A 26,720-nucleotide genomic window follows, 5' to 3' on the forward strand; every position below is an offset into this window, starting at 1 on the left:
ATATGCATGTCCTGTATGAAATATGTGAGAAAGAGAAGAGAACATGTTTTAGTGTTAGTTCCACACGTATCCAGCTGAGCTTACCTGCATGATCTGATATATATCATGTGAGATAATATACGTAGTGTTTTAGAATGGGATGTAGGCTTGGTTTATGAGCAGATATTTGTTTCATGAAAGAATACTGGACCGCAGTCAAACTCCTCTCAGCACACAGCTACGACCACTTTTCACTTTCGCTCATATTCAGTTGCGTAACTGAAAGCAGACTCCCTTTAATATTTACCCTCATGTTGTGAGTGAACACTGGAAACAGTCCGATGATACATAGTGTTTGACTGGACACACAACAGACCTTGGGCAGTGTGATTGTTCAAGCCATCCCCATAAATAATCACACCGATACATCGCTCTCCAGCGTGACTCGCTTTGTTTGCCACTTGGTTTTATTTCTGCCAAAAAGATATAATCCCATCTTCCTCTTCAGTCTGTCTTTTTATGAAAAACTAAGTGCAATAAAACGGTAATGTGCTTTTTTATTCCCCAGAAAGAGGCCACAAGGGGAACAATGTTGGGAGTTCTCCCTCTGGATATTACAGTGTGAGTGAGTTTGCACGAGATCATTACTTGTGTCCTGTTACCCAACACACTTGCTATGTCCATCCTTCATTACATCCCACACAAGTCTCACGTGTAAATTTCTTTTACACATAAAAACAGCAGCATGCTCGTGTTTGTGCATAAATCAATTCAGTGGGAAAACTTATTTTGTTTTCAATTATTCTATGTTTCTCACGTCCAAGTTTCCAGATTTTCGCAACTGTGATAGAGTGCTGAACATAAAGTGACATCTGATTATTATCTGTGGCAAGAACAGACTCTACAGAGAGTTCTTCCTGCCGTGAACAGTAGTTGGAAGTACTTTAATTTAATTAACATACAAGTCAATTTGTCTGACCGATGTCTACCGAGAGATGTGTGCATAATAAAACAAAACCGCACCGTAATTCGAGGTTGAAGCAAAACATTCCTTTATTATTCTAGTTTTCCACAGGAGAACATCACACACCGACAGCTCTGCTTGTGAAATCAGCACCGTCATCTATGCGCTGATGTTAATTTGCTCTTTAAAATCAATCAAACGTGCCGTGTTCATAAGGTGGGTACTGTGTATCAGTGCAAGCATGACCGCCATGGATATAAGTTGATGCGTGTCGCTATATATCCGAGTCGTTGCTATGCTGAGTGATGGGGCCACACACTGGGGTTCAAAGCTGCTGGCTCATTAAGCGTCCACACAACAGTGGCAGCGTGGAATGCTCATCATGCTTGGAAGATAAGGGCTAAGATTCTCCGGTGCATGAAAAGTATACGCAAGATTAAGACGTCCATACTGTACACTCGTCCCCTTACGTGGGAAAAAGCAAAAAAAACAAAGACGAAACTGAGGAAGAGAGAAAATGTTGAATTTGAAAGTCTAATATTGGTTTCTTCCTCTTTGGGAGTATTGATCACAGGAAGCAAACAAACAGCCTTCATGTCGGATGTGTGACGGGGCAACTTCCTCTCTCGCTCTCCTTGGAGGGTTTTTATTTTGCTTTTGTGACTCAGTGGTACTTGATCACTGTCACAGGAGAGTATTGGAAAGAAGCAGGATGTATTGAAAGTGAGTTTGGTGCCCCTGCTATGACTATGTCCATTCAGACTATGATTAAGTGGACAATCTGTGCTGCCTAGTGTGGACTGAATGTTTTATAGCACAGTGGGAGATAAGGTCGGTAAAAATAGTCGCAATATGAATAAAACAATGATTGTGTAGATGGAGGAAATTGAAATTGATGTAGAGGAGGTTTGGCTGTCAGTGTTAGTGAGAGAGCAAGAGAACATCCTCTGAAACATAAATGGATGCCAAGCTGAATGAGGCCAATTTCTACTTTTAATTAGTATCTAAACAAGAGCATTACAGTTCTCTTAACTCTTAAATGGCACCAAATTCAACCACTACCATTTGTAGAGCTCTGTGTTACCATTGAGAGAAGACAGAGAGAAGACCTGCCATCAGCTGGTCTTGTGAATGCTATTCAGCACTGAACAGACAACACATAGTGACGGAGTAACTGCCGAAGAACTTGAAGTTACAATGAAATTAAAATGTATTTTTGCCTGGAGTACTTTGTCATTGGTGGTTTCAACCTGTGTAATCAATTGGTCACAAGTAATTAGTGTCCTCCAAGGGCTGTGAAATCTTGGCTCTCATCTTGACAATGTGGGTAGTGATATTTTAATTGGTACAATATATTTGTGTTGGCACTCAGATATTGTATATAATATGGCTTCTCTTTCACAACGTGATATGCCAGATGGTTTGTTGCACAGAGTGCAGTGAAGAAATACTCTCCAGTTCCGATGCTACCGATGTTAGCAGCATCTAAGCTCACCTTTTAAGGAGCAGCCATTGTTGTTTTCAAATGAACAGTCTTTTGCTGGTCGTCACACCTAAACCACGCCTCCTACTGCCAGTAGTTCGTCGACGGATGCTGATAGGACTGAACAACTGTGATTCGGCCACAAGCGTATAACTTAAAGCATGACAAGATGGATTGAATCCAGTTGCCTTCCAAGCTAATCAATTCCAATGGCTACACAGATGATTAACTGGCAAAGCAGTGATGTTGCTAGCAGTTGCTTAGTCCCATTTTTGATTTAAGCACCTAGTACATTTTTCCGAGTTGTGATTTGAGACATAAAGTGTTGCAGGACCATCTGTTGCGGAGAGTTTTGACAGTCTGAATATCTGTCATCATACACACAACCGGACCCATAAAACAAAGAAAGCTAAGAGTAGGTAGATCCCTCTCTTTTGTATAATGTGGGGAAAATATAACAGTGCAGGAGCTGGACAGTGATTCAGCAAGCTTTGAAATAAGGAAAGGTCGAATGGATATTGGTGCTAATGTTAGCGAGCTTTGCAAGTGACTTTTCAACTGGAATACAAACCAACCTTAAAATGGTTCCTTCTAATTGCTGAAATTTGCAAAGAGACAACTTAAATTGCTAACACTTGACAGCCAATGCTATTTGGGCACTCAGATGTCAAAACACTGCCATTAGAATTCAAAGTCATGAAGACTACAGTAGATGCTAAGATGACAAATATTTTCAGAAATGTTTTGTCCTTTCAATAGCTATCAGTATCTCTGATATATTCCTCAATATCAAGACAGGGACATTCAAAATTCAGTTTCACTTTAACTAAACACAATAATCAAATACAGACCACAGTGACAACAGCTTGGCGAGAGACAGTCAAACAGACAGAGTCAGTTCAGCCAACAACAAGAGGTAGAGACACATGATGCCACACTGCAGCCTGTTTAAAAACAAAAGAGCCAGTTCTTCGCCAATATAAAACTCCAATAAAGATACGGAAGGACTGACATTTCCATGGAGGCAGCAAAATATCTCAGGGCATGTGACAGCCTGGGGGAAAACCAGCAGAACACCTCCTCCAAAATCCACCTCCTGATGGTTGTTTTTTAATCTCTCTCCTTCTACTTTTCTCACCATTACCACTTTATTACACTGCTAAATTACTTGTTTAACTATTTGTTTTAATTATTTTACTCCTGGTGATTTCTTTGTAACATTTGCTTTTTTTTTTAGAATACTGCATAGTGAAACGATATGGTTGAAAGCTCAGCGAGATCTGGGCCTTGAGTTTAAAATATTTGATCACAAGCCTTTTGTTTTCTTTCTGACTCATGCTGTGAACGATTATACTTTTATTATTTGACCTTTTTTTAAATGCATTCTAACGCTTGTATAACATGTTTTTGCAGTGCTGCACTTAATTAACTGGTAATGCCAATAAAGCACATTTGGATTTCAGAGAGAGAGAGAGAGAAAAGAGAACAGAAATGGGAGGGAGCAAAGAGTTGTCAGAGAAAGTGCCTAGTTTTTGCTCTTGCGGTGAGCCCTGTGTATTTGTGTAGCTTCCTCTTCTAACCCCCGCAAACAGGAGTACCGTAAGAGGGAGGGAAAAAGTGAAAGAGGGAAGGGTGGTTGAGTGATTATGTGCTAAGGAGGTGCATGTGTGTGTATGTGTGTGTGTGTGTGTGTGTGTGGAGAGGTGCGCCACTCTCTCTCTCTCTACTTTAAGAGCTTTACCACTTCAGCCAACATCCTGAAGCGGGCCACTCTCCTCTCCACCCCTCCTCTCCTCCGGACCTACATATGGACTCCAGCAGCTTGAAAAGACGGCAGTGAGGAAAGCAACTTTTCAGTTAGAGAGATAAATGGTGGGAGGGAAGTCTGCTGTTGGTTTCCTGGACCGAGCTGCATGCGCTGGCTGGAGTGCTGAAGCTACAATAGGAGTCAATCTCCCTTTTCCTGTGTGTGTTTTCTGTCTGCCCTCACGAGGAACAGCGGGAGCAGGAACTGGGCTAAAGAAGACTTCTGGATGCATCAGCAAAGTGGAGGACGTGCCAAAAGAGGAGAGGGGAAAGTGATAAAACAGAGACGGGAGCAGCAGGGGTTGGACTGAGAAGACAGTAGGAAGACAGAGTTAGAGTCTTGAGGGACAATTTAACAAGAAAAAGATAAAGGAGAGATAGTGGACCGAAAGAGGAAACTCACCTGACTCCCCTCTCTGCTCTGCCAGGTGGAGCATCCTCCTCCCTCCCTCCCCTTTCCCTCTCTTCCCCCTGACATGGGCCGCCTGTTGGCCCTGACCCTCGCCTACCTGGCCTACCTGCTGGCTGCCGCGATCGGCTCGGAGCGCCAACAGCACCGCGTGCAGCACGGCCCCTGCAGTTACACCTTCATCCTCCCCGAGGTGGAGCACTGCCAACCCTTAAAGGACTTCCAGGTCACCAACACCCTCCAGAGGGACGCCCCGCCCGAGGCCGAGCCTGGAACGAGCCAATCCAAGACGGTCAAGGCCCAAAAGGAGAGGTCTTCCTCGCAGGAGACGAAGCTGGAGAGTCTGGAGAGTGCCATGGAGAACAACACCCAGTGGCTTCAGAAGGTACGGACGCTCTTACTCTTTGTGGTCTTCTTCTTGTCCTTTTCACATGTCACACGTTAGCCTGCAGAGCTTCAAACCGAATGCTGGAAAAACAAGCATGGGATGTCCACGATACACTAGCCGATAACAGCTGTTGACAAGCCTTCATTATTGATAAGTTCAGTGCTCAGCTGGGATTTCCTGGATGCTTGCTGTATGCATATCTGGCTCCATGACAACGCTCGCTGTATGAGTGTGTGTCTGTATTTAAGACCACTGGGAGGCCAGAACTCCCTGTTGCATGCGAGAGCAGAAAGACAAGATGAAATAAGTTTGCTAATATCACACGGTGCCAAACACATCCCACACAGTTAAACCTGCTAAATTAGCATTCCTCAGAAACTTCGCTCTTGACTCATGTTTCAGCATCCCCCCTCTACTAAACCCAGCTGACTTAAAAATATAACATGCTCCTCATTCAGAAAGTCGTGTTTATCTGCTGGAGACACATTTCAGCACGTCTCTTCTCCGGGCTGTTGGCCTTTGCGATTCCATTTAGCTCGGATTATGACTGACTAAAATGAAATGATGCGATTAAAAGTGGCTTCACAATAGTGTTTTCATTGCTAAGGTCATCGGGGCACAGAATCAGTGTTGGGCCATTGTCTGGGAGAGACTGACTGACACGCCACCCCTCTCCACCCGTCTCCCTATTCTTGTCTGCATCACTCAGAGAATATTTATGGTATACACTAATCCTCGGCCCGATTATAAGGGTTTGTGTTGAGTGTTTAGATTGGCCGGCTGAGAGCAAACATGTTGATTATGTTTCGGGATTTGAAAATGGGGCATTATGAATGCCAAAGCTCTTCCTGTGCTCCTGTCACTTCCCACTCTGGCTCTCACTCACCACAAAATTGTCTGCGCTTTTTTCCTTCCTTCCCTTTCCCCAGCCTCCTTTTTCTTTTGACACTGTTCCTCTTTAGCCGTCGCCTTCGCTTCTATCTGGACCGTTCTGCACCTCTGGGATGATGAATGTGTCTCATCTCACACCTTGACTTGTCGGCCATCACATCTCGTACTCTTTGTCTATCTTGCTCATGCTCTCTCGACATGCACATAGAAAGAAAAAAAACAGACACACGCACACTCAAGTCCCCTGTGTGCACTCTGTCTGATGCTCAGTCTATGAACTGGAGACCTAGCTTCTATGGGAAGCATCCCAGGAGGCCACACTGTATGTGTGTGAGAGACAGAGCGAGGAAGATATAGTGAGAGTGCACACACTTTTCCTCATGTGTGCAGTATATTATTCATGGGTACAGTCCGAAAAGCACAGGCTAAATTGGTGAATACAAAAGCATCACGTATTGCACATATTTTGGGAATATTCTGAGCCGCATGTTTCACTCTCTCCACCACAGCTGTGATATGAGCGGTCGTGAAGGAGATACATTTTAAATCAGAAAAAGCCCTGCTGACACAAATCTTGCTCCGTTGCCAAACTTCCTCCACAGAACGTCTGGAGCGAACACAAAGTTTCGACCTTTCAACAAGTTACCCCCAGCAGGCCAGTGATGCATAACTGATCGCACTGTAGGTGGGATTTCCACATAAACATAGCCTGACTCTAGAGAGCTCTTTAAGACATGCACGAGGGTATACTGACCTCTGACCCCAGATGGCAAAGCCTTTTCAGCACCTCGTGGAGCTCATTAAGCCTATCTGCATAGGCTCGAGGAGAAATTGGTAATATGCATGTGGAAGAGCTCCAGGCCAGTGTGTGTCAGTGTGTCTGTGAAACTTTATACCATCTTACCAGAGCTCCCCAGGGACGGTATGACTCTTACTGTGAGCCTTCCACCCAAACCCCTTAAAAGAAAACACACACCCACACACTAACTTGGGAACACACACACACACTAATCCAGCATGTTCCGCACGGGGGATCTCCAAGTAGAAGAGAGCAACAGGACTGTATTAATGTTCCAGAGTCCTTCTTCTGTGTTTCCAAGAAGAAACTAGTATTTGCTTTCTTTTGGTCCTAACCCCCTATGTAACCCCCCATCTAGTCCCTTGTGCCTGAGGGGTTGGCAAAAGGGATGTGAGCGTGCTTTTGTTAGTGCTTTTAAGAGCCTGTGCGGATTATGCTAATGCAGAAATATTGCATAGAGATCAAGGTGGCTAGGCTACCCCTGGCGACCCGACTTCCTCGCCCAGTAACATTTCATTAAGCCAATGCTGAAGTATGTCACCCACATTATTCAGTTGGTCTGGCTCAAACGTACACCCCTTTTCTCCATCCTGAACAATCTTTGAGAACAAATAAACAAAAAATTATTTTGAAAAGTCAGTTCATCCAAAGTACAAAAACATATCTCTGGGGGTATCGAGGCAAGAGACAGTTTTTGTTTTAACTGGCCAAGGTTTTGCAATGGCTGCATCTAATATGGCACGGGTGAATGGGATTTTGTTTATGGCACTCAGCTTTGAAAAGTTACATTTAAACAAGCTTCTACAGCCATGCACACAGCTCTGCATGACTGTAGTTTGGCACAGCAATGCTTTGAGCTAAATGCTAATGTCCATATGCTAACAAACTGATGTTTAGCAGGTATACTTTAACCATGTTCACCATCGTAGTTCTGCTTGTTAGCTTGCTTACAATTGTTTTCATCTGGGGACCATGAATATCTACACCAAATTTTGAGGCAATCCATCCACTATTGTTTTATCCTCTATGTTTCCGTAGAGACTAAATTAATGGATGGAAACGGAAACTGCCAATCCTTGATGGAAAACAATTCCACTACAACATCTCTTTCCAGAAACATGTCCTGGTTCTGAATAATCCCCAGAAAAATGCTGTCAACCATTTCTGTTGGGAAAAATTCTTCAACAGAAAGCAGTTGCCATCTGTCCACAATAAGATCTATCGATTCTGCGAAACAACATGAAGATTGTTTCTGGAAAGTGATTTTACTGCTGATTTCTCTAAATGTCATTTTTAAATGCTATTTGCACCACAAGCAAAATGACATTCTCATCCGTTGTTGTGTGACGGAGGTAGAAATCCAAATAAAACCAAAGCTAACTGACTCTAGACACCATGAGAGGTATACTGCAAAAATGTTCTTCGTCATTTTGGTGAACTGACCCTTAAGACCTGGAATGCAGTTAATTGTGCTGAAGGGTGGATTTACATGCCGTTGCACTGACACATCAATCAGGTTGTGTTTTTCATGAAAACATATATGGTATAATCAAGCTATTGTGATGATGTGTCTCAGTCATTATTATTTGCCAGAACACCCAGCGGACATGTCCCCCCTCTCTGTAATTGTAATCGAGAACAAATGCGTCCATTGGCTCAACAATTAAGATATAAAGTGATACAAATCCTATGATTTCCTCAGCACTGATCCCTACTGTCCCTCTCAGACACAATAAAAGAGAATTATACTACATCCCAAATGTGATTTATCTGGCTGCATGGAGCAGCATGTGACAGCGCTGCAATTAACGCAATTGGAAGAGGGAGATGGAGTGAATCAAGACCTTTGGATTGAGCTCTGTCACAGAAGGCTGTAATGGGAACACTTTGGACAGGCGGCTGATAGCAGCTTCAATACATGGGGCTGATTATGATGCAGGGATCTTTGGTTCTTCCTTTGGAGTTTGCTCTAATCCGCTTGGTAATCTCTTCATAACCTTCGTTATGAGGGGATTTTTTCGGCCGTCTCACTTGTCCTAAAGTAGCGAGATGGAGGAGTGAGAGATGGATTTGTAGAGCGAGCGAGAGGAAGAGGGATGAGTTGGAATGGATGAGGGAGTTAGTGAGAGGGATCAAGAGGAAGAAGGGGACAAAGGGAGAAAGATTACAAGGAGACAAACAATTTAATTGCAGATTCATCTCTATTTGCCCGTTCGGATCAGTATTTTTTTGTTGCATAACAAACAGAAAAAGCCCTCTCCTGTGGTAATGCATTATCATAATCCCATTCCTCTCTGAAACGGCCATTTGCATTGAAAAAACAAACAATCATAGCCTCATTTGAATTCTCTTCGATTTTTGCGAATGCTCGCTCATTAGCTGGATCATTCTGCATGCCTTCTCCTTGGAGACTTCATTTTCCAGTCATGCGGTTTAACGAGTGAAGTCTGATCTCTAACCAGAAACGTCATAAATATTATTGTTCGATATTCTACTTTGCTTTATTGCCAGGCACAGGCCATCGCCCGTTAAACGTCAAACAAAATTCCATTGTACCCGGCAGGAGAGGACAAATTTGTCTTCCACATGCCGTTTGCTCAAACCGGCCACATTAATAAGAAAATCTATTTATTGGGGGAAGATGGATGTCATCCTATTTATACTCCTGCAGCAACACGTGACGGGTTTTGCCAATGCTTCTTTCTCTGGGCTTGATTGATTACAGAGTGTAGGTGACTATCCCTGAAGTCCTGCACATGAATATCACAAAGTCAGCCTGTATATCATTGCTGTTTTTGAAATCGCAGTGAAACTCCTAAACACTATATATAATCTTATTAATCTAAGGGTTGCCTGAGGTTGAGCTGCCGATGGATAGATGGGTGGCGAGACACCGCAGGTAGCCTTGGGATACTAAATTCCATGAGTCCATCACTGTACCTGAAAAGATTAAGCTGAAAAAGACTCCAAGGTTGCTGCTTTCACACTGCATCAAGCTGTCAGCGAAAAGGGACATTTCCTCCTAAAATATGATTAGCACCACAATGAAACTAGGGAATCTGACATCCTGGATAATATTCTCAACGTCTGCTTGTTCTCCTTACAGCTGGAGAACTTCATCCAGGAAAATGTGCGCTCTGGGATGGAGGAAATGAAGAGAACTGCGGTACACACCCAGACAGCTGCCATGCTGGAGATGGGAACCAACCTCCTAAGCCAATCAGCCGAGCAGACCCGCAAACTGACAGACGTTGAGACCCAGGTGAGCCCGTCAGGAAGCGTCTGAGTGAGCCTGAGATAACTGGTTTGCAGCCAATCCAAATGAACAACTGTGCGGGTCACACCCATGCAAAAACAAATGATGTCACTTGCGAAGCACCTAATTAAATGTAAATCAGATGGAACCCACCGAGAAGTCGTGCCCAAAGGTGGCGGCAACTGCTTTTAAACAGCTGGTATTTGGATCCGCCAGCTCTGATTGACACAATAAGTTGAGCTGGGCGCCTGACAACAAGCCAATTAAAACATAAAACTCAGTAGCACAACACAGATGTGTCTTCAATCATGCTACAGCGCTGTTATTACAGATTGGCTTGTTTTTGTCATGCTTTCTTTTTCTCTTATCAAAGTCGATATGAAACCACAACCTGTGCAAATATCTGAGTCGCTTTGTGTTTTTGTAGCATCTGCGACTTCAAAACATGTCACAGGTGCACATGAGCTCAAGTTCACGTTCTCAGATCAAAGAATGAGCCTTATGAGCCCTTTTGATGTCTTGTGCGACATTGTTTAGCCCCAAGGGTGCTTTTCATGAAATCAGCAGGAAGGCAACCTTTTGTTATTCCCTCCCATCAATACCCCTCATCGCTCCTATCTATTCTCCAACCTGCACATACTGTGATGGAGTTATTCTTCTGTTTTTTTAAATCAATCTATAGGTGCTAAACCAGACGAGTCGCCTGGAGATCCAGCTGCTCGAGTACTCGCTCTTCACCAACCGGCTGGAGAAACATATTCTCCTGCAGACGCAGGAGATCTCAAGGCTCAGTGATAAAAACAGGTGAGCACACACACACACAAAAACACACTTCACAATGGTTGGTTTGCTGCTAGTCTTGCACTGTGTATAGGCACTGCATTTTCAGAGCCATAATTGTGAATTTAAGTGGTAATTTTAGAGCCCCCTTTCTTCCCCTAATTTTTTGACACCATATTCATGTTAACGGAGCAAAAAAAGAACTGACATTATCAACAGAGTGTGAAGAAACAGCAGTGTTGATGCTGTGTGAAAGACGTCCATGTATTGTGTTGCTGAGACATCTCCTGAAGTTAGCATGCTAACCAGCTAGCCCCAGCCCGTCTTGTCTCAAAACACCGCTTTGTATTGGCAAGAGTCTGCATAGTTTCAGTTGGCAGATATATGCCAGGTGTTAGTGTAATAAATTAACACGATAAACTCACAAAATGTCAAGAAAAGCAATACTTTTACTACTATTTTCCTCACTAAACAGAAAAATACAACCAGGTCTCTAGATCTCTAAACTCTAGGGCCACTGGCTCCATGGCTAACTGAGCCATGAGCTAATTGGCTAACGGTAGCTAACTACAGCCAAGGATAGCTAGCAAAGAGCAGCAGTTGTCATATGCTCTGGTGATATGCTGCCCCCTACTGTATGTTTTTGGAGCTACCTTCAAATTCCAGCCATATATATATATAACAAATTATACCTTTGAGCAGTCCTGCTTTACACGTCCAGAGATTACCTATCAGTCAAAAACTCTGCTTACCACAGTGTTGTCTTTTTTCTTGGATTTTCTGAAAGTAAGGTTTTAGTTGCTATAGGTGGCGCTATTTTTCTCTTTGCTGCTTCATTGTCTTCACTGACTCCCAATGAGCTGGCGGGGCTGCTGTAGGAAACATGAAAGGCATCTCTTCCTGTGCACCAAAGAATGTTTTCACAGGAAAAAGCTACTTGAGACTGGGTGGCAAAATATCGAGGTCTTCAAAAATGTAACATACTGCATATGTACACGCACATGTGTGAAACTTGTCCTTTTCAAAACAGCTGGAAAATGACTAAATGACTCCAGCAGATCTGAAAAACAGGGCACTTAACAACAACATAATGCGTATTGTGTCAGCGTGTGTGTGCGTTTGCCAGTGAATAGGCAGTGCATGTTAGGAGTGGTTTCCCATTCTTCTCTCTAGGAACACGAGGTCAAATTAAGGCCAGCAGGGGTTAAGGACAGGGTGCTGGGCGGCATGAAAGGGAGCGGGTGTTTTCTCTCTTTAAATCTGATTGTTTATCGCTCCATCCATCTGTACCAAGTGTGACTGGGAGAACACTGTGCCCCAGCTCCGACACCTGTTACACATCTGGCCCTGCTTGGCCCAGCTCTGCCCTTTGGCCCTCGTCCTTCAAGTCGGTGTCACGGCTCTGACATGTAAATAAATGAATACATCTTCACAAGGGTAAGCGCCATGACGGGGATGCATGAAATTGGAAAGGTCAGAGTAGGTTTGCAGCCAGGCAGCTGTGGTATAAAAGGGAAATAAGGACTGCAGTGCTTGTAGGGGGCTACTGCTGCTGATCCTTGAGGGCATGGAGCCAGTTTTTGAACTGCAGCCAACCACAAAGAGCACAGAGACATGTTTGTTTTCACAGGCATTACATGTAAAATACTATTGGCAGGAAGCGGAACATTTTGTGGACAGAGTTTGAGAGCAGTCAAATAGTAATATATATATTACAATAATAATAAATAGCACATGATCACAAGCATAACAGTTTAATTGCCCAGGATGCAATGTGATCCAGAATGGTTTCTTCTGTCAAACCTCCTAACTGTTTAAACATTGCTGGGCTGCTTCATACTGGCTGTCTACACTTTGACTGTTCCTGAAAGTAAAATACACATAATGGAGAACAATTTGTTAGCTTGCTTTGCCGCTAGTATTGAGCGTTCCCCCCCACAAAGCAAAAATGAAATGGAAGCAATGTTAAAAATGATTTGAATTGATCCATCTTGCCTTCCAGGCCCCATACTGAGTCGCTGCCTAAAGTGGGAGATTATGGATACACGTTTAGTGCAGCGGCCGCGTGTGCACAGGGCTGAAAAGTAGCTTGTTCAATCTGGGTGGCTGGATTGTTTCAATAAATAACTGCTGCCGAGTCGTTAGTCAAAGCCATAAAGATCAGGCTGAGGGGATTTATGATCTTCATTTGGAGGCGGGGGTGTGGCACTTGTGCAGACACACACACACACACACACACACACACACTGTCAGACGGTTGCCTCATGGCTGTGATCGAGAGGCTTAGCATGCAGGCCCATCTGTGCATGCTGCTGCAGTACAGGTGTTTATATGATGTTAGCCCAATGAGACTGTCACGCTGATGTCTATTAGTCATCCTTATGTAAATGTGCAAGTTTGTGCAACCTCTGCTGCGCAAGGTAAATCCTAAATGAATGGATTTTTCTTCCTGCTTCCTTGCCACCCCTTCAATATGCATCTAAATGCTTGATATAATGCTATGTTTTGGATTGGCTGATTTTTACTTTTCTCCAGTGCACTGTCTTCAAACAAAATCATATTTTTGTTTTTTGTCTATGGTAGTTTTCTGGAACAGAGGCTCTTAGCGTTGGAGGCTCGGTATGGGAAGGAGCTGCAAGGGCTGGAGAGTGAAAAGCAGCAGCTTCAAGAGCTTCTGGAGAGGCAGAGTCGACTGGTCAGTCAGCTCCAGGGTGAGCTAGGCAGCTCCACGCTCAACAGCACCTCACTGCAGAAACAGCAGGCCGTGCTCACGGACACTGTTCAGCAGCTGCTGGGTATGGTCAACCACTGCAATGGTAAGGCTGAGGGGTTAAATGTCTTTGAAAGAGCAAATTGTACTATTAGAACAAAAGATGCATTTATTGTAAGACAAATGTTCTCTGGGTATAAAAGAGATCAGGGCTCGAGACTCATCCTCTAGGACAAAAGGGATTTTTGTATGTATGTATATATGTACAGCTATTACTTAGCAAATGACAAAATGAACCAAGTGCTTACTACAACAGAGCTCCTCTATTCATGCTGTTGCTATAGTTACTATCACTGGCTGGCAACTTAGTGTGAGACCTAAGAAGAATATGACAAAAATATCAAAATCCAAAGGGATGCACCAATCTGACTATCAACCCCCTGTTGATAGTCAGTTTGGTGCATCCTTTTGGATTTTGATATTTTTGCACAGTATTTTTTCCCTGTTAATGCTACATTGTGAACAACAATCCGTGTTGAAATCAGCAGGGGGGAGCACCAGACAGCTGTTAGCAGGAGGTGAGCAGCATAATCCTGCAGTTTGTTGGCTAACAGTTTACAGATAACAGATGAGATTTTCTGTTCAGAGGAACATCAAGAGTTAAACACTGAACCGCAGATTACTTCTTTTAATTTAACCAATGGCGGTTAACAAACTGGATTAAACATGTGATGTTTTTCAATTCAAAAGATATTTTTTGCAAGTTAAGTCGCAGTTAGAGATAGTCCACCGGAAGGGGAAGGACTTTGCATCTCTATAGACACATTACCGTCACCTGCTAGTCTGGAGTTTACAAGTTAATTGGCAGAAAAAACAAAACTACATTTTTTATTATTCCAGTTACTCTGAAGTAATTTATTAATTAGTAGATCATGTTTTCCATTATGTCTTTCCTAGCCAATTCCCATATTTGAAATTGTGTTTTACATCAGTACTAGATTAGTGCAATAACAACTCCCTTCTTCATCATTACCCATCGCAATCTATCAATGCATGTTAAACAGTTTCAGCTTTGTTACAGGGTGCGATAGTCCAGTAGGATGCTTGACTACTCTATGGAGTGTCTGATTTAACAACAAGTTCACTGTAAATAACTATATTTAAGTACTTCAACTGATTTAGAGGTAAAAGTGTCTTGAATGCTAATACTTGTGAATAATAACTATTGATTATAATGACAATGTAAAGAAACAATTACATGATTTAGAGGACGGTTTACATTCACGGTTACAATAGCTTTTTATGACAGTTCTGCAAAGGTGGAACAATAAGTTAGTCTGCAGCCTTGAAAGAGATCAACAAATATTGGTCAATATTAAATAAAAGACGGAGCACCCACTCATTAGTATGTAGCGCACAGTTATTTATTTAATTCCTATGGATCATTACTGCCTCAGTGCAAAAAAAAAAAGAATAATTGCACCAATAAAGCAGCTTGTAATTCAAATCTTAGACTACATTCATGCATGCACCGCAGAAATTGCATAATTAAGCCAGAGCTTAACATTACAAGAGAACTCACATATGGAGTTAGGATTTGTGTGCAGATCCCATAAGGTTGCCATCTGTAAATAAATGCCTGCATGTTTTTTTTGCAGAAATCTCCAACGTGCCCAAGGAGGAGCAGCTTAGTGTCAGGGACTGCGCTGAGATCCTGCGATCTGGAGTGACAGAGAGTGGAATATATAGCATACGCCTCCCCAACTCGACTCAGACTGTCAAGGTAGTAAGGCTTTAAAGGTCACTGGCCTTTTCTTGCAAATATCACCTAACTGACTGTGACATGAAACTTTTTTTTGTGAGACATTTTATCCCATTTGTCTTACACATTCAGCGCTGTAATCATTTCACTTTGCCCAGCCTGCATAATCTAATGCTCACACTCACTGCACAATGACATTCAGGCAGCTTATCAGTATTTTTTGTGGGAGACTCTGTGAGGACAAACTGCTCTGAAGTAATGGTAATTTGCAGGGGTTTTTGGTATAGAGGTTGATGGAAATGCCATGCTGGGTTACTGAGAGCTAAAATAATAAGCAACAGGAGCATTATGCCCTGCAGGCTTCATGGTGAGTGAGTGTGTGCTGCTGAATGCAAAGTCAGAAAAGCTTAGGCGGTACCTCCGCTGACCTGAAGTAGCTAGTCTTGCTAAGTCAACCATGGCATCCACCAGCAGGCTATCCTTTCTTTGAATCACAGCTAGCATTCATGGCTCAGATCTTCACACTCAGAGCTTTCCACAGAAAAGGAAAGAAAACAGTGAAACGTTTTTTTTGTTATTCATTACTTTCAGTCTAGTTTGCTGGTTGGCACCATCTCCCATCGCCTCTGTTTCTCTCCTGTGCTTCCTCTTCATTTCCTGTGGGCAAAGCAGCCAGGTGTTAGGCATTGGTGCCATGTGTTTCCTGCCAACTGGGGCCAACGCGCGTTTCCACTGATGCAAGTTAGCTCTCCCCAGATCATTGCTGCTTTCAATCTATGCCATCTTATTCCAATGTGGCTGGCAATCTGGGTGGCTGTGTAAAAGTGGGGCAGATACAAATTGCCCTATTTTCAGAGCAGCGAGTGGGCTTTCTCAGTTGGACAAGAGACAAAAAGCACATACATGTGTTTAATGCAGATTTGCCTATATGAGATCTATCAAACTTTTAATCACCAAGGTGGTGAATAATGATGATGTTTATAAGCCAAATAATTTATATTCTGGATCAGCGTCTTTTTTAATCTTTCATAACTCTGTTGTGCATGCTTTTGAGAGTCACCAATGCACAGAACTCATAAAATTAAACACATTAGGGCTTTCTCTCCAAGCACATATTGTGTAGTATTTATGTTATCCCCTGAAAGCCCTACAAAAATAATAACTGCAGCATTATCTTTAAAAAAAAAATCATAATAATGCTTAAGTCGTCTGGATTTTTGCTTTTATTGTAATGGGGTTGGCTCTAACTGAAATTCTTGCTGGCTAATAGTAGTAATGAGTAAATTTGGAGGATTAAATATGGATCTGGTCTAAATCAAAGTAACGACCACATTTGGCAAATGACTTAAATTAAGAAATTCTATTTCAAGACCTTGTATGTGTATTTAGCGTGAAGAATTTAAGGCCAGAGCGTTGGCTTAATGTGCAGGAGGATAATCACAGCACATTGCCAGTCTGTGCTCTGTTTTTCAAGGTAAAAAATCTGAGTGCCTTTTGACCTTGATTTAGTTTTCCTATTCTGGGAAAGAGCTGGAAATGCTCATTTCATTTCTAGCAGAAAATAGCCAGTTGAGATGTAGAAATAGAGAGACCCCTTGGGATGCTGTCCACATACCAGCATCTATACTGCATTATTCTTGAGACAGGTCGGGGCGGTTGTTTGGTGGACAACATTCAAGCACCCGGCCAAGCGAATCAATTTTGTTTCAGTAATTATCCACATTGCAGGTTGTTGAGGTTGTTATCGAGTCAGAAATGTCATTGACAATGCCTATAATTTAAGGTGACAAGATTGAAATTCAAACATAGTGCCTGAGCAAACTGACAAAGTACCACCCTGAGCCTCAAGGTGTGCAGACTGAATACTCTTGTTCGATTGAGAAGCGTCTCAGTGACAGAAAATCCAATCTCACCAACCAGGGAAGGAATTCACACAGTCATTAAAAAGGGAAGCTGGAATGTGTCCAGGTTAACACCTTGATTATGTAAAACAAGTCCCTTAACAGGTCTAAATTTCAAATTCTGTCACTACATGACATTCCCATTCCTGCTTATTCCTACTTGTTCGTCCAAACATATCTACATATGACAAAATGTGCAGCCAAGTAAGACAGAAAACAGTGTGTGTAACCAAAAACACAGATGCCTCCTCCTCAACCCCCCACACAAGGGGAAGAGAGAACATGCTGATATGTTCGTTTTTCCTTCCCACCTGGGTCATATCATTTCGTGACACCTTGAAATGTTTGCCCCCCCACACACCCCTATTGACAATTTTCTCTCAATTTTCCACTTGTAGACAAACTCCGATGCTGTTAGATCATCTTGACATCTTGAGCTAATCCCTGTTTATTGACACACAAGCTCTGGATGGATCTGTTTAATGTGCAGCAGGAAATAACAGGAAAAGGCTTGATATTGTTTCAAAATATGGTGCTGAGATTAAAACAATATTATTCTTTCTTTGTATATAAAGAAAAAAATGTATAAATTTACTATTTATCATAGATTTTTTTCAATAGCTAAAGTATCACTTTAAAATTGATAGTTTAAAGCTGCACAAATCAATATTTCTATATAAACAGTGAACAACTATATGTAATGTGGTAAGGGTCCCTTGTATTGATGGACCCAAATAAAAGAGAATTATCAACCAATCCCCCCCGAGAAGTCTCAGATTTTAGGAGCATTTTAGCATCTTTCAGCTGATTGTTTTGATTTTACAGCCTGCAACTTTAATATTTTGTATTGAGTCTCACAGTTTTCACCGTCCTTGTTTTCCAACCACAGCAGAAAGCTGTTTTTCACTTTAAAACAGATATACCCACTGCACATCACCGACCCAGCGTCAAACCACTGTTAGCGACTAGTTGGGTAACACAGTGGGGCATTTAGGTGCTAAACAGCCAGCTATTTCCCTCAGCAGCTGGTTGAGACCAACGGAGAGTAAATATTGGACTTACATTTGCCAGGTGGCTCGAAACGCAACTCCAAAGTAATGCTCAGCATCTGGTGCAAAATTATTGTGGCAAATGTTTCCTATTAGATGATAATATGTCAGTGTTGTGTTTATCCGTTGTTATGCTGCATCAAGGTGGCAAAAACAATCAATTACTGTTTCTTTAAAGGTACACTATGCAACTTTTTTTTACACGATGTTGCTTTAATTTCCACAGGTGTTCTGTGACATGAAGACCAGAGGTGGCGGCTGGACAGTGTTGCAGCATCGGACAAACGGCTCCGTTGACTTCCATCGTGGCTGGAGGGACTACAAAATGGTGAGTTGTGCACAGGTCAGGGTACATGATCATCAGTATAGGTAGTATGGATCAGCATTGCGAGACTGGACAGGAGGTTCCAATAACGATCCACGGGTGGTTTGGCAAGGAGAGGCGTGGGATACCGGCTCGCCTGTGATCCCAGGTGACCTGCGGTTGTTGTATTTGGCCGCCCTCGTGTTCTCTACCACCCCCCATGTTATTGCACCTGCTCTCGCTCCCTCTCGCTGTCATACTCCCACACACACACACACACTTCACTGATCCGCAGAGTACTACTGTTTGTTTTTATCTTTAAGATCCCAATAGCTTTCCTGTGTAGGGAAATGAGTGCACTGATGAAAGTAACATCATTTCCAAATGGATATAATTCAATCGTACACAAGAGACTATGAAGTTGATCCATGTCTCTGGCTGAATCAAGCATGTTTTAACACCATTGGCTTTTGTTTTGCTTGGATGTACATTTAGGTAATGCTTTCTTTTTTTTTTATCTCATCACAAAGTTTTCTCAATAAAATCAATATTCCGTTTGCACAATAGAGAAAAACACACGCTTGCGAGCCCTTTCGACTGTGTTAAATTACACACAGAACAAATGAGTGAGGCTAGTTTAGGGATTGAGCAGAGTAGCAATTTGTCTCTCACCCACGCCAACAAATCAATTGCCACAGCTTGGGTTGGAAATGACAAAGCAGAGAGGACTGCAAACAGAAATGAGTGAGACTGAGAGCAACCCCCCCCCCCCAAAAAAAAAACTGAAAAGAAGAAAAACTTAAAAACCCCTTTGAAGAACAATATTTTTACAAGTGGATGATAAATATTTGGTTCCAGCTGGGGCGTGGGAGAACAGGGGGCCCTGTAGATGGCAGATAACGAATGTACTAAAATGCTTCACTGCCTCTGTCCACACTCTATATTCTCAGAAACCGCGGCCAGTGTTGATCAAATGTTGCACCCAGACGTGCTGGTCAAATGATGAATGCTCCAAGGCCCTCGCTATATATTCACTCTCACTTAAGACCAATAACAAACAGAGAGTCTGACAGCGAGACAGAGTGACTTAGATTTCACAGGTAAACAAGGAGAAAAGGGCCTTCTGTTTGAACAAAGGACTCTTAATATCTGCAGAGGTAGAGTTCAGTTGCTCACTATTTTGCCTTGAAAATGCACTTATACAAGTCATAACTCTTAATGGTTTTGACTGTCAGTAAACATATGTATCCTTTCACACTGTGAATCCAGTCAGTCAGCCGAGCAATAACTCTAAGCCCTCTGGAAAAATGAATTAACCAATGTTGTTCTTCGTCCTTCCTCTTAAAGCATGTCTTTGAATAGAACTCTGCGTGTTATTGTGATTTCCCTGGAGCAACCTGTTTCTGTCAAAGCCATCATTGCCCATATGGCATGCTCTATCTGTTTACAATCAACACTGCGGGTATATCCTTGACATCTCTGTTTTTTTCTTTTTTTAACACCTGTTTCTTTATATTCAGCCTCTTTTTAACTTACAAATGGTTGGTAAAAAGGAAAAACTAACATTATCTAAAACATAAAATGTCTCAGTAATGGGTGCCAGAATGGATGCCAGAACAGCTTGAATGGCAGTTCTATATGTCGAATGAACAGCATTCCTCTGAAAGATTTTCACTTAATTGATTTTTTCATGATGCCGCTGGAGAGTACTGTTCACCATTTAAGTCCTAAGGCTCTCATACAGTGTTGGGGTCATAACTATGTGGGAGAGGGTCATGGCTCTGTCCAAAGGGGGCAACAAAGTAAACCGTGAAAACTGTACACTTGTGTAAAAAATAACATTAATATATCAATAATACAAGAAATTATATTAGACATAGAGTATAACTAATTAAAAAATATGTCTGTGTCTAAAAAACCCCAGATAAATTTACAGCAGTTCAAACTTTGTGATTATACTGTACCTACATTACAGAATTTATTAAAATGACAACTACTGGTTGTAATGACAAACTGCTGTAAATTAAAATAAAGATATTGCATATCATCTTAATTGATTCTGACAGTCCCAGTCACCGTTTGGATGTGTGCTAATGTGACATAAGCTATAGTTAGCTAACATTATAATTTCACAGGCTCAGATAAAAAGTATAGTATAGCTATGAGGGATTATGACCACATACATATATATACAGTATATATACCACAGTGGCTGCTGCTATATGGAGGCAGGAGATCAACTATATGGTCCACAGTCACAGGCATCACAACTTGCTAAATTTTCAACTGATTTTCAAGCAGCAACAAAAAATAGTTTATAAAAATGGAGGTGATGAAAACACATGTGACTACATAAATAGAAGGGTGAAATGAAAACATGGAATACTGAATTATCAAGTGATTTGAGTAATGTAAAGAAGATTTGATTGAAACAGCTGTTATGATATGATGAAAACAGAGCCATGCTTTAACATTGCCTTGTCTCACATTCATCAGTCAACATTCACAACACAAAATTGTGATTTATCATTTAAGGAAAGTGTCCTCAAGGGAGGAAGTAACAAAAATAACTGACAAAAATGGAAGTGATTAAAATCCTCACAAATCAATAATGAAAGTGATTAAATGAATATGAACTGACATTTATTGTTTACGGCAAGCAATTCTTGTAACTTCTGACCTATATAAAAAAAAAAAAAAAAATCATGCTCTCTCAGCAAACTGCTCGGTGCTCGACTGTCTACAAAGCCAGTCATAGCGCAGAGAAATTATCTGTCACCATGACCACAAGCTCCAGAGCAAGAGCCAAAAACTCCATCAATTAGTCAGTGGGTGTGGTGTTTGATTGACACTTTGGACAGAAGTAACAAAAATTTAATTTCAACATTTTTTGTTTCTTCCAGCCTTGAAGCCACTTTCCTTGGATGATATTACATCTTTGTGTTGTGATTGATGGATGTAAAAAGGGGAAATGGGGAAAACGATAAAACGCGGCTCGGTTTCCATCATATCACAACTTTTTTTTTTTATTTATCAAATCGGCTTCAGATTCATAAATCACTTGATAATTTATCAATCCATTTTTCCATTCACATGAATTTTTATCACTTCCATTTTTATCAATTAATGTCTGTTGCATCCACCCCCCATAGTATTAATGAAACAAGACACTGGATACATTTCCATAGTACACAAAATATTTTGTCTAATGTGAATAATAAGTGTAATATTTCTATAATGTAATAATTAAGATGAACTTCCCCTACGTAATTCATTTCTAGGTATACTCTTTTTACTGGAAGCATCTTTTTTTTCACTTGCATGCCATTTAAATTCCTCCTTACACTATATTTCTGCTATATTACAGTTTATTCTGCATGAGTGATCTGTGTTTTCTTTCCACCTTGTTAATAATGAGATAGAAAACTTAAATTCATGTCCAGCTCTTAAGTTCAAACAATGGGTTAGCCAAGAAGCCAGTTTTTATTTTACAAACAGATGGATCATTGGTAGGATATTAAAGCAAATTAAGTCTCAATTGACCGACCCCCTTGCTTTGGGAGTGGAGTATTTCACTCCATAAACTCAGTGGACTGTCTTAAGCCATCACAATGATGAATGTGACTTCTTAAATTGAGGTCTATTTTCATATTACCTTGAGAAACCCTTGGCAGGCCCGTGGTAATGTCTTCCCTTGTTAGAATGTTTTCTTATTCTATTGTTTCTCTTTCTTTGTGTCTAATCCAGGGCTTTGGAGAGCTGTCTGGGGAACACTGGCTGGGGAATGATATCATCCACAAGCTGACCAGCTCCCAGGAATACAGTCTGCACGTCCAGCTAAAAGACAGAGAGGGGAACGAAGCCTTCTCACAATACGAACATTTCTACATAGACGGAGAGGAGAGTAACTACAGGTAACCTGACAGCATGAAATGCGACTCTCATTTATAACTGAAGAGGCCTGCTTTACTCTGGATTCTAATGATGCAATGCTCAGATCAAAAGCCACTGTTTGAATTATTAAATCATCCATGCACTAATTACAAAACACTTTTGGTAAAGTGTTTTTGTAATCAGTGAATGATAGCACAAAATATGACAAACTAAAACACTTCTTATACACTTAAATCTTCAATTATAAGAAATCAGACATGAATAGGACTATAATGAAGGTAAGGGTTAGTTAGATAATTTCAGTAAAGTGTAATATTATGAGCCTATCTATTGTGAAAGGCATAATTGCGATGCAGTAACACCTGTTCACTGGTTGCGTTCCCTCTGGCTGTTAATAACACTACAGATTAGAAGCTGTTATCAACAGTTCAAATTCCTTCACATTTTCTCATTCTCTAAGCTTTTTTTTTTTATTTTATTTTTTTTATCCTCGAACCCTGAAGTTAAGGAACCACTTGGACCACTTTTAAGAATGTCATTCAAAATGATGAGCTCAGTGGAGGGCGCGCAGCCACTTTCGCCTGCCTCCATTTTTCTTTTCCCATCAACGCGGCTACCGCTGCCCCTGAAAATCCCCGAAGGGGAGCCACATCCACTGGAGTATAACAGGAACGCTCGGCAATACCTGCCCCTGCCATCACCCTGCAATCACTAACAAGATTATGTGTGGGTGTGCTGAAGCTGTGCTTCCTCCAAAACAGACAAAAATAGTTCAGTTTAGATTTCATTTAAATTCACAGGAATTTACCCTTGTTTTGTATAAGTTTATGGAGATTGATGCTTTGAGAGATGACAAACCATAATCACATGTGGGTGTATGCCTTCCAAGATCCCTAATAGTGCAGCAAATTGCATTTGCCTGAGTTTGTTCCACATAATTAGCGCGATGAAACGGAATGTTTCACAACTTTGCTGGAGGCTACACCGTGTGAGGTGAAGCACCTGAATGGATATAATCACCTCTGTAGCTTGCTACCTCTGAGATCATGTTCTGCGTAACTAGTTCAATATGCACCAGCTTTACTAGCATGCTGGCTCCGTCTGTTGGTTTATATTATAACTCCCAAGCCGGAGCTGTGGTGCTGTGCAACCAGTCAGCCAGAGCAATCCTCCTCCTCAGCTGCATCCAGCGCGCTCCCCAGAGCAACGAGGTCTTAACCTAAAACTCAGAAACATTATTCATACATTAATCATCAGTATGACAGACCACTTTCCCCTTTGAGGGAGCCAAGAATAGCCATTTGTTATACCAAAACCAATGGTAGGCATTCCTTTTAATGTAACAGTATATTTGTCATTAAAGGGTACGATAACAATGAAAAGACAGTCGCCTTGAAAAGGATTAGCCTGTGGTCTGCAGTATTAGGCGAACAGATGAACTGACACATCTGGAAGTTATGGTTAATGCAAATGTTTGGGAGAGCGGCTCTTTCTAAAAGTATATCCTGTATCCTGTGGTTGCCATCCTGTCTAATTTAATAGCTTTTAATTTTCTCTGCATCACCAATCCATCACGAAGAGAAAAGTTAAGTTGTTAAACAGAACACCCCCCTCATTTATTATTCCGGCCTCTCTGCTGTGCCATCATTATTCCCGTCCCTCGCACTGTCATTTCAAACTCTCCTCTCGCTGCCCCTCGTGATGTGTTGCCCTGCCCTGTGAACTTACAAATTCAAGGGGAGGATTCTTCATTTAGTCATCACAGACAGCGTGCCCTGGGCTACAGAGGGGGGTCACATAACTCAGGGGAGAGTCCGGTACTAACTAGACAGAATGACAGGGCAGAGGAGAGGTTAGACAGCAGGGCTGACCTCCTCGTCCACTCTCTTTAAACCAGAGCTGACACACACACACACAAATGAACAAACTGACACAGAGACACACACAGACTCTGCTGGGCCGCTGTATGAAAATAATTGAGCGAATCAATTTTAAGTTGGGCAGAGATTTCTTTCAGACTGTTTGGGCTGTTGCACAAAGCACAGCATGGAGGGAAAATAATGAGAAGTTCTTTAGGTTAGTTTTTGTATTGCTGCTTGGCAACAATAAGGACCTAGGGGAGATGGTACCTTGTGTTGAAAAGTATTGCACATCAGATAAAACAGTTCTGATCTCCTCCAGTGGTTTACAAGTGTTTATAACTATATGCTCTTTGATAACTTTTGACTTATTGTTATATTCTTTGATTGAGAGGTAAATTATACAGGTCTTTTTTGTTAATATCACACTCTTATGCACTTGGCAGGAGTTTTATCGAAAAGGTACACCCTTTTACAAAAACTTCATAATGACAACAGAGATGAGCATTGGATCTTGCCCAGCTTAAGATGCTGTCTATTTGCTCTGTTCGCCAAAGTTATTCTAGCATCAGGTATGTCCAGATGCCAGTGTTGTGAGTGAACATGCTAGAAGTTCCCTAAACGTGTCATATTTTTGGAAAACGATGAACTGAGTATTAAGAGAGTTAACAATAGAAAAAAGGAGGTTGTGCTTCAACAATGAGATTTTTAAGTGCACTAGACAAAAGATCATGAAAGGGCAGCGCATCTCAAATTTCCAGTCAGGGAGGACATTTCACTTGTTTGTTTGGCTCACATCGCAATAGATAAACGCTAATGCATTTCAGCACAAAGCCATCTTCAGAGCGCTCTACGTTCATTCTAATTCATTACAAATCCAGTAGTGGGTGATGTCCTTTTTGATTGGTCGACAGATGCAGCCTAAGGCATCATGGGAAAGCCAGTGAACATCTAATAATCATGCTAACAACAGCAACTGTTTTAATCACAGAAAATGGATAATTAATCACAGTGCTGGATTTATCATTATGGATTTAACACGGTTTGGTCGAAAAAATAGCTAAGTCCCTAACATGCAGCTTTACAGAGACATTGGTATGTCGTATATGACATATTAAAGTGTAAACGGGATTGTCGACGACAAGGTCGGGTGGTAAGGTTTTTCCTGGCATAGTAAATGTAATAATTTCATCGAAATCCTTTTAATACTGTAATACTTTGTTCAAAATTGTTAATTATGAATGTGAACATGATCGTTTTAAATTGTGTGAACTGAACTTTGAACTGATTTTTGTGAAGTCTGAAGGACATGAAGCTCAACACTGCCAGAGGCAAGTCAGAGAGAGAAAAATGTTTAAACAGCAGCTCCAACCAAAGACACTTGGACTAACCAAGTTAAACATTTCCTCCTATCTCATCCCCGGTATCTTGAGGTATTAAGGAATCACAGACTGGCTGATTGGTAAACATGATTGTGCTGTGATCAGTTTACAGTTACACATAACATTAGATGGTTTCAGAGAAATTCAAGTTCAAAGAGTTTTCGGGCAGTCGCCACTCATTGCCAGTCGGAGCTGCCAGCAAGTGAAGTTGCCCAACACAGTTTAAATTATGAATAAAAGTGCCTGCAGCTGAGTTTTTTTACTGAAATTCTTCTTCTGCTGTCCCGAATCCAGCCTCCATGCCGAGCACTTCAGTGGCACAGCTGGACGGACCAGCAGCCTCACCCACACCGGCACCCAGTTCAGCACCAAGGACAGAGACAACGACCGCTGCACCTGCAAGTGCTCCCAGCTCGCATCTGGAGGTACGCGACTTCCCCCAACTGCTGCTTCTCGTCCACCTCAGTCTCAATCTGTCTCTCCTTATAACCCATCTTGTTAAATATTTCTACCCACCCCCTTGTAAATGTCCCAGAGTGCATTTCATTTTCGCTCTGCGCCAATATAAAGTTACTGCTGACTTACAGCTGTACGTGTGTGTGAGGGTGTGCATTTCATGAGTTTGAATTCAATGAATTTAGAGTTTCGCCTTGAACTCACTGACATATTTCCTCTGCAGGTTGGTGGTTTGAGGCTTGCGGTCCATCCAACCTGAATGGCATTTATTACCCCGCCTCGTCCAGCGTTGTTCGCTACAATGGCATTAAGTGGTACTACTGGAAGGGTCCAAATCTGATGGCTACCAAGACTACCATGATGGTGCGCCCGGCAAACTTCTGACCGCCTGATGTCACATGGAGTGAATGTCACTTCTGATGAATTTAATGAACAATATCCAGAAAATTTAATATTTTCCAGGTGGTTTCAGTTTTCGAACGTCTTGGAGGAGTGCCGAGCAGTTGCCTGGGGACATGTGCAGACTCTTAGCAAAAGACTGTGGTTTCCGGGTTTCCAAAGTGAGACATTTCACCTGAAATATCTACTCACAAAAGTGCCCAGGCTATATTTTAATAAGCATTGTTCAGCGAGAGAGGAAGGAGATAG

The 26,720-nt window shown here is 41.8% G+C and overlaps 1 protein-coding gene across 1 annotated transcript; it reads left to right on the forward strand.

Moving 5' to 3' along the window:
• Positions 1-4,708: 4,708 nt before the first annotated feature.
• Positions 4,709-26,461, forward strand: angpt2b (angiopoietin 2b). Its single transcript, XM_073463357.1, has 9 exons — positions 4,709-5,026; positions 9,826-9,981; positions 10,658-10,779; positions 13,339-13,571; positions 15,124-15,248; positions 18,404-18,505; positions 22,229-22,395; positions 25,911-26,041; positions 26,296-26,461. The coding sequence occupies exons 1-9, from the start codon at positions 4,709-4,711 to the stop codon at positions 26,454-26,456; spliced, it is 1,515 nt and encodes a 504-aa protein (XP_073319458.1). The 3' UTR covers positions 26,457-26,461.
• Positions 26,462-26,720: the final 259 nt, after the last annotated feature.

This window comes from Pagrus major, chromosome 3, assembly GCF_040436345.1.
Source record: "Pagrus major chromosome 3, Pma_NU_1.0".
Classification (NCBI taxonomy): domain Eukaryota; kingdom Metazoa; phylum Chordata; class Actinopteri; order Spariformes; family Sparidae; genus Pagrus; species Pagrus major.

Excerpts from the sequence above, each read along its gene's own strand:
- angpt2b (XM_073463357.1), top strand. The coding sequence starts at position 4,709 with ATGGGCCGCCTGTTGGCCCTGACCCTCGCCTACCTGGCCTACCTGCTG. Across the intron at positions 5,027-9,825 it reads ACACCCAGTGGCTTCAGAAG|CTGGAGAACTTCATCCAGGA; the intron begins GTACGGACGCTC and ends TTCTCCTTACAG. Across the intron at positions 18,506-22,228 it reads GCTGGAGGGACTACAAAATG|GGCTTTGGAGAGCTGTCTGG; the intron begins GTGAGTTGTGCA and ends TGTCTAATCCAG.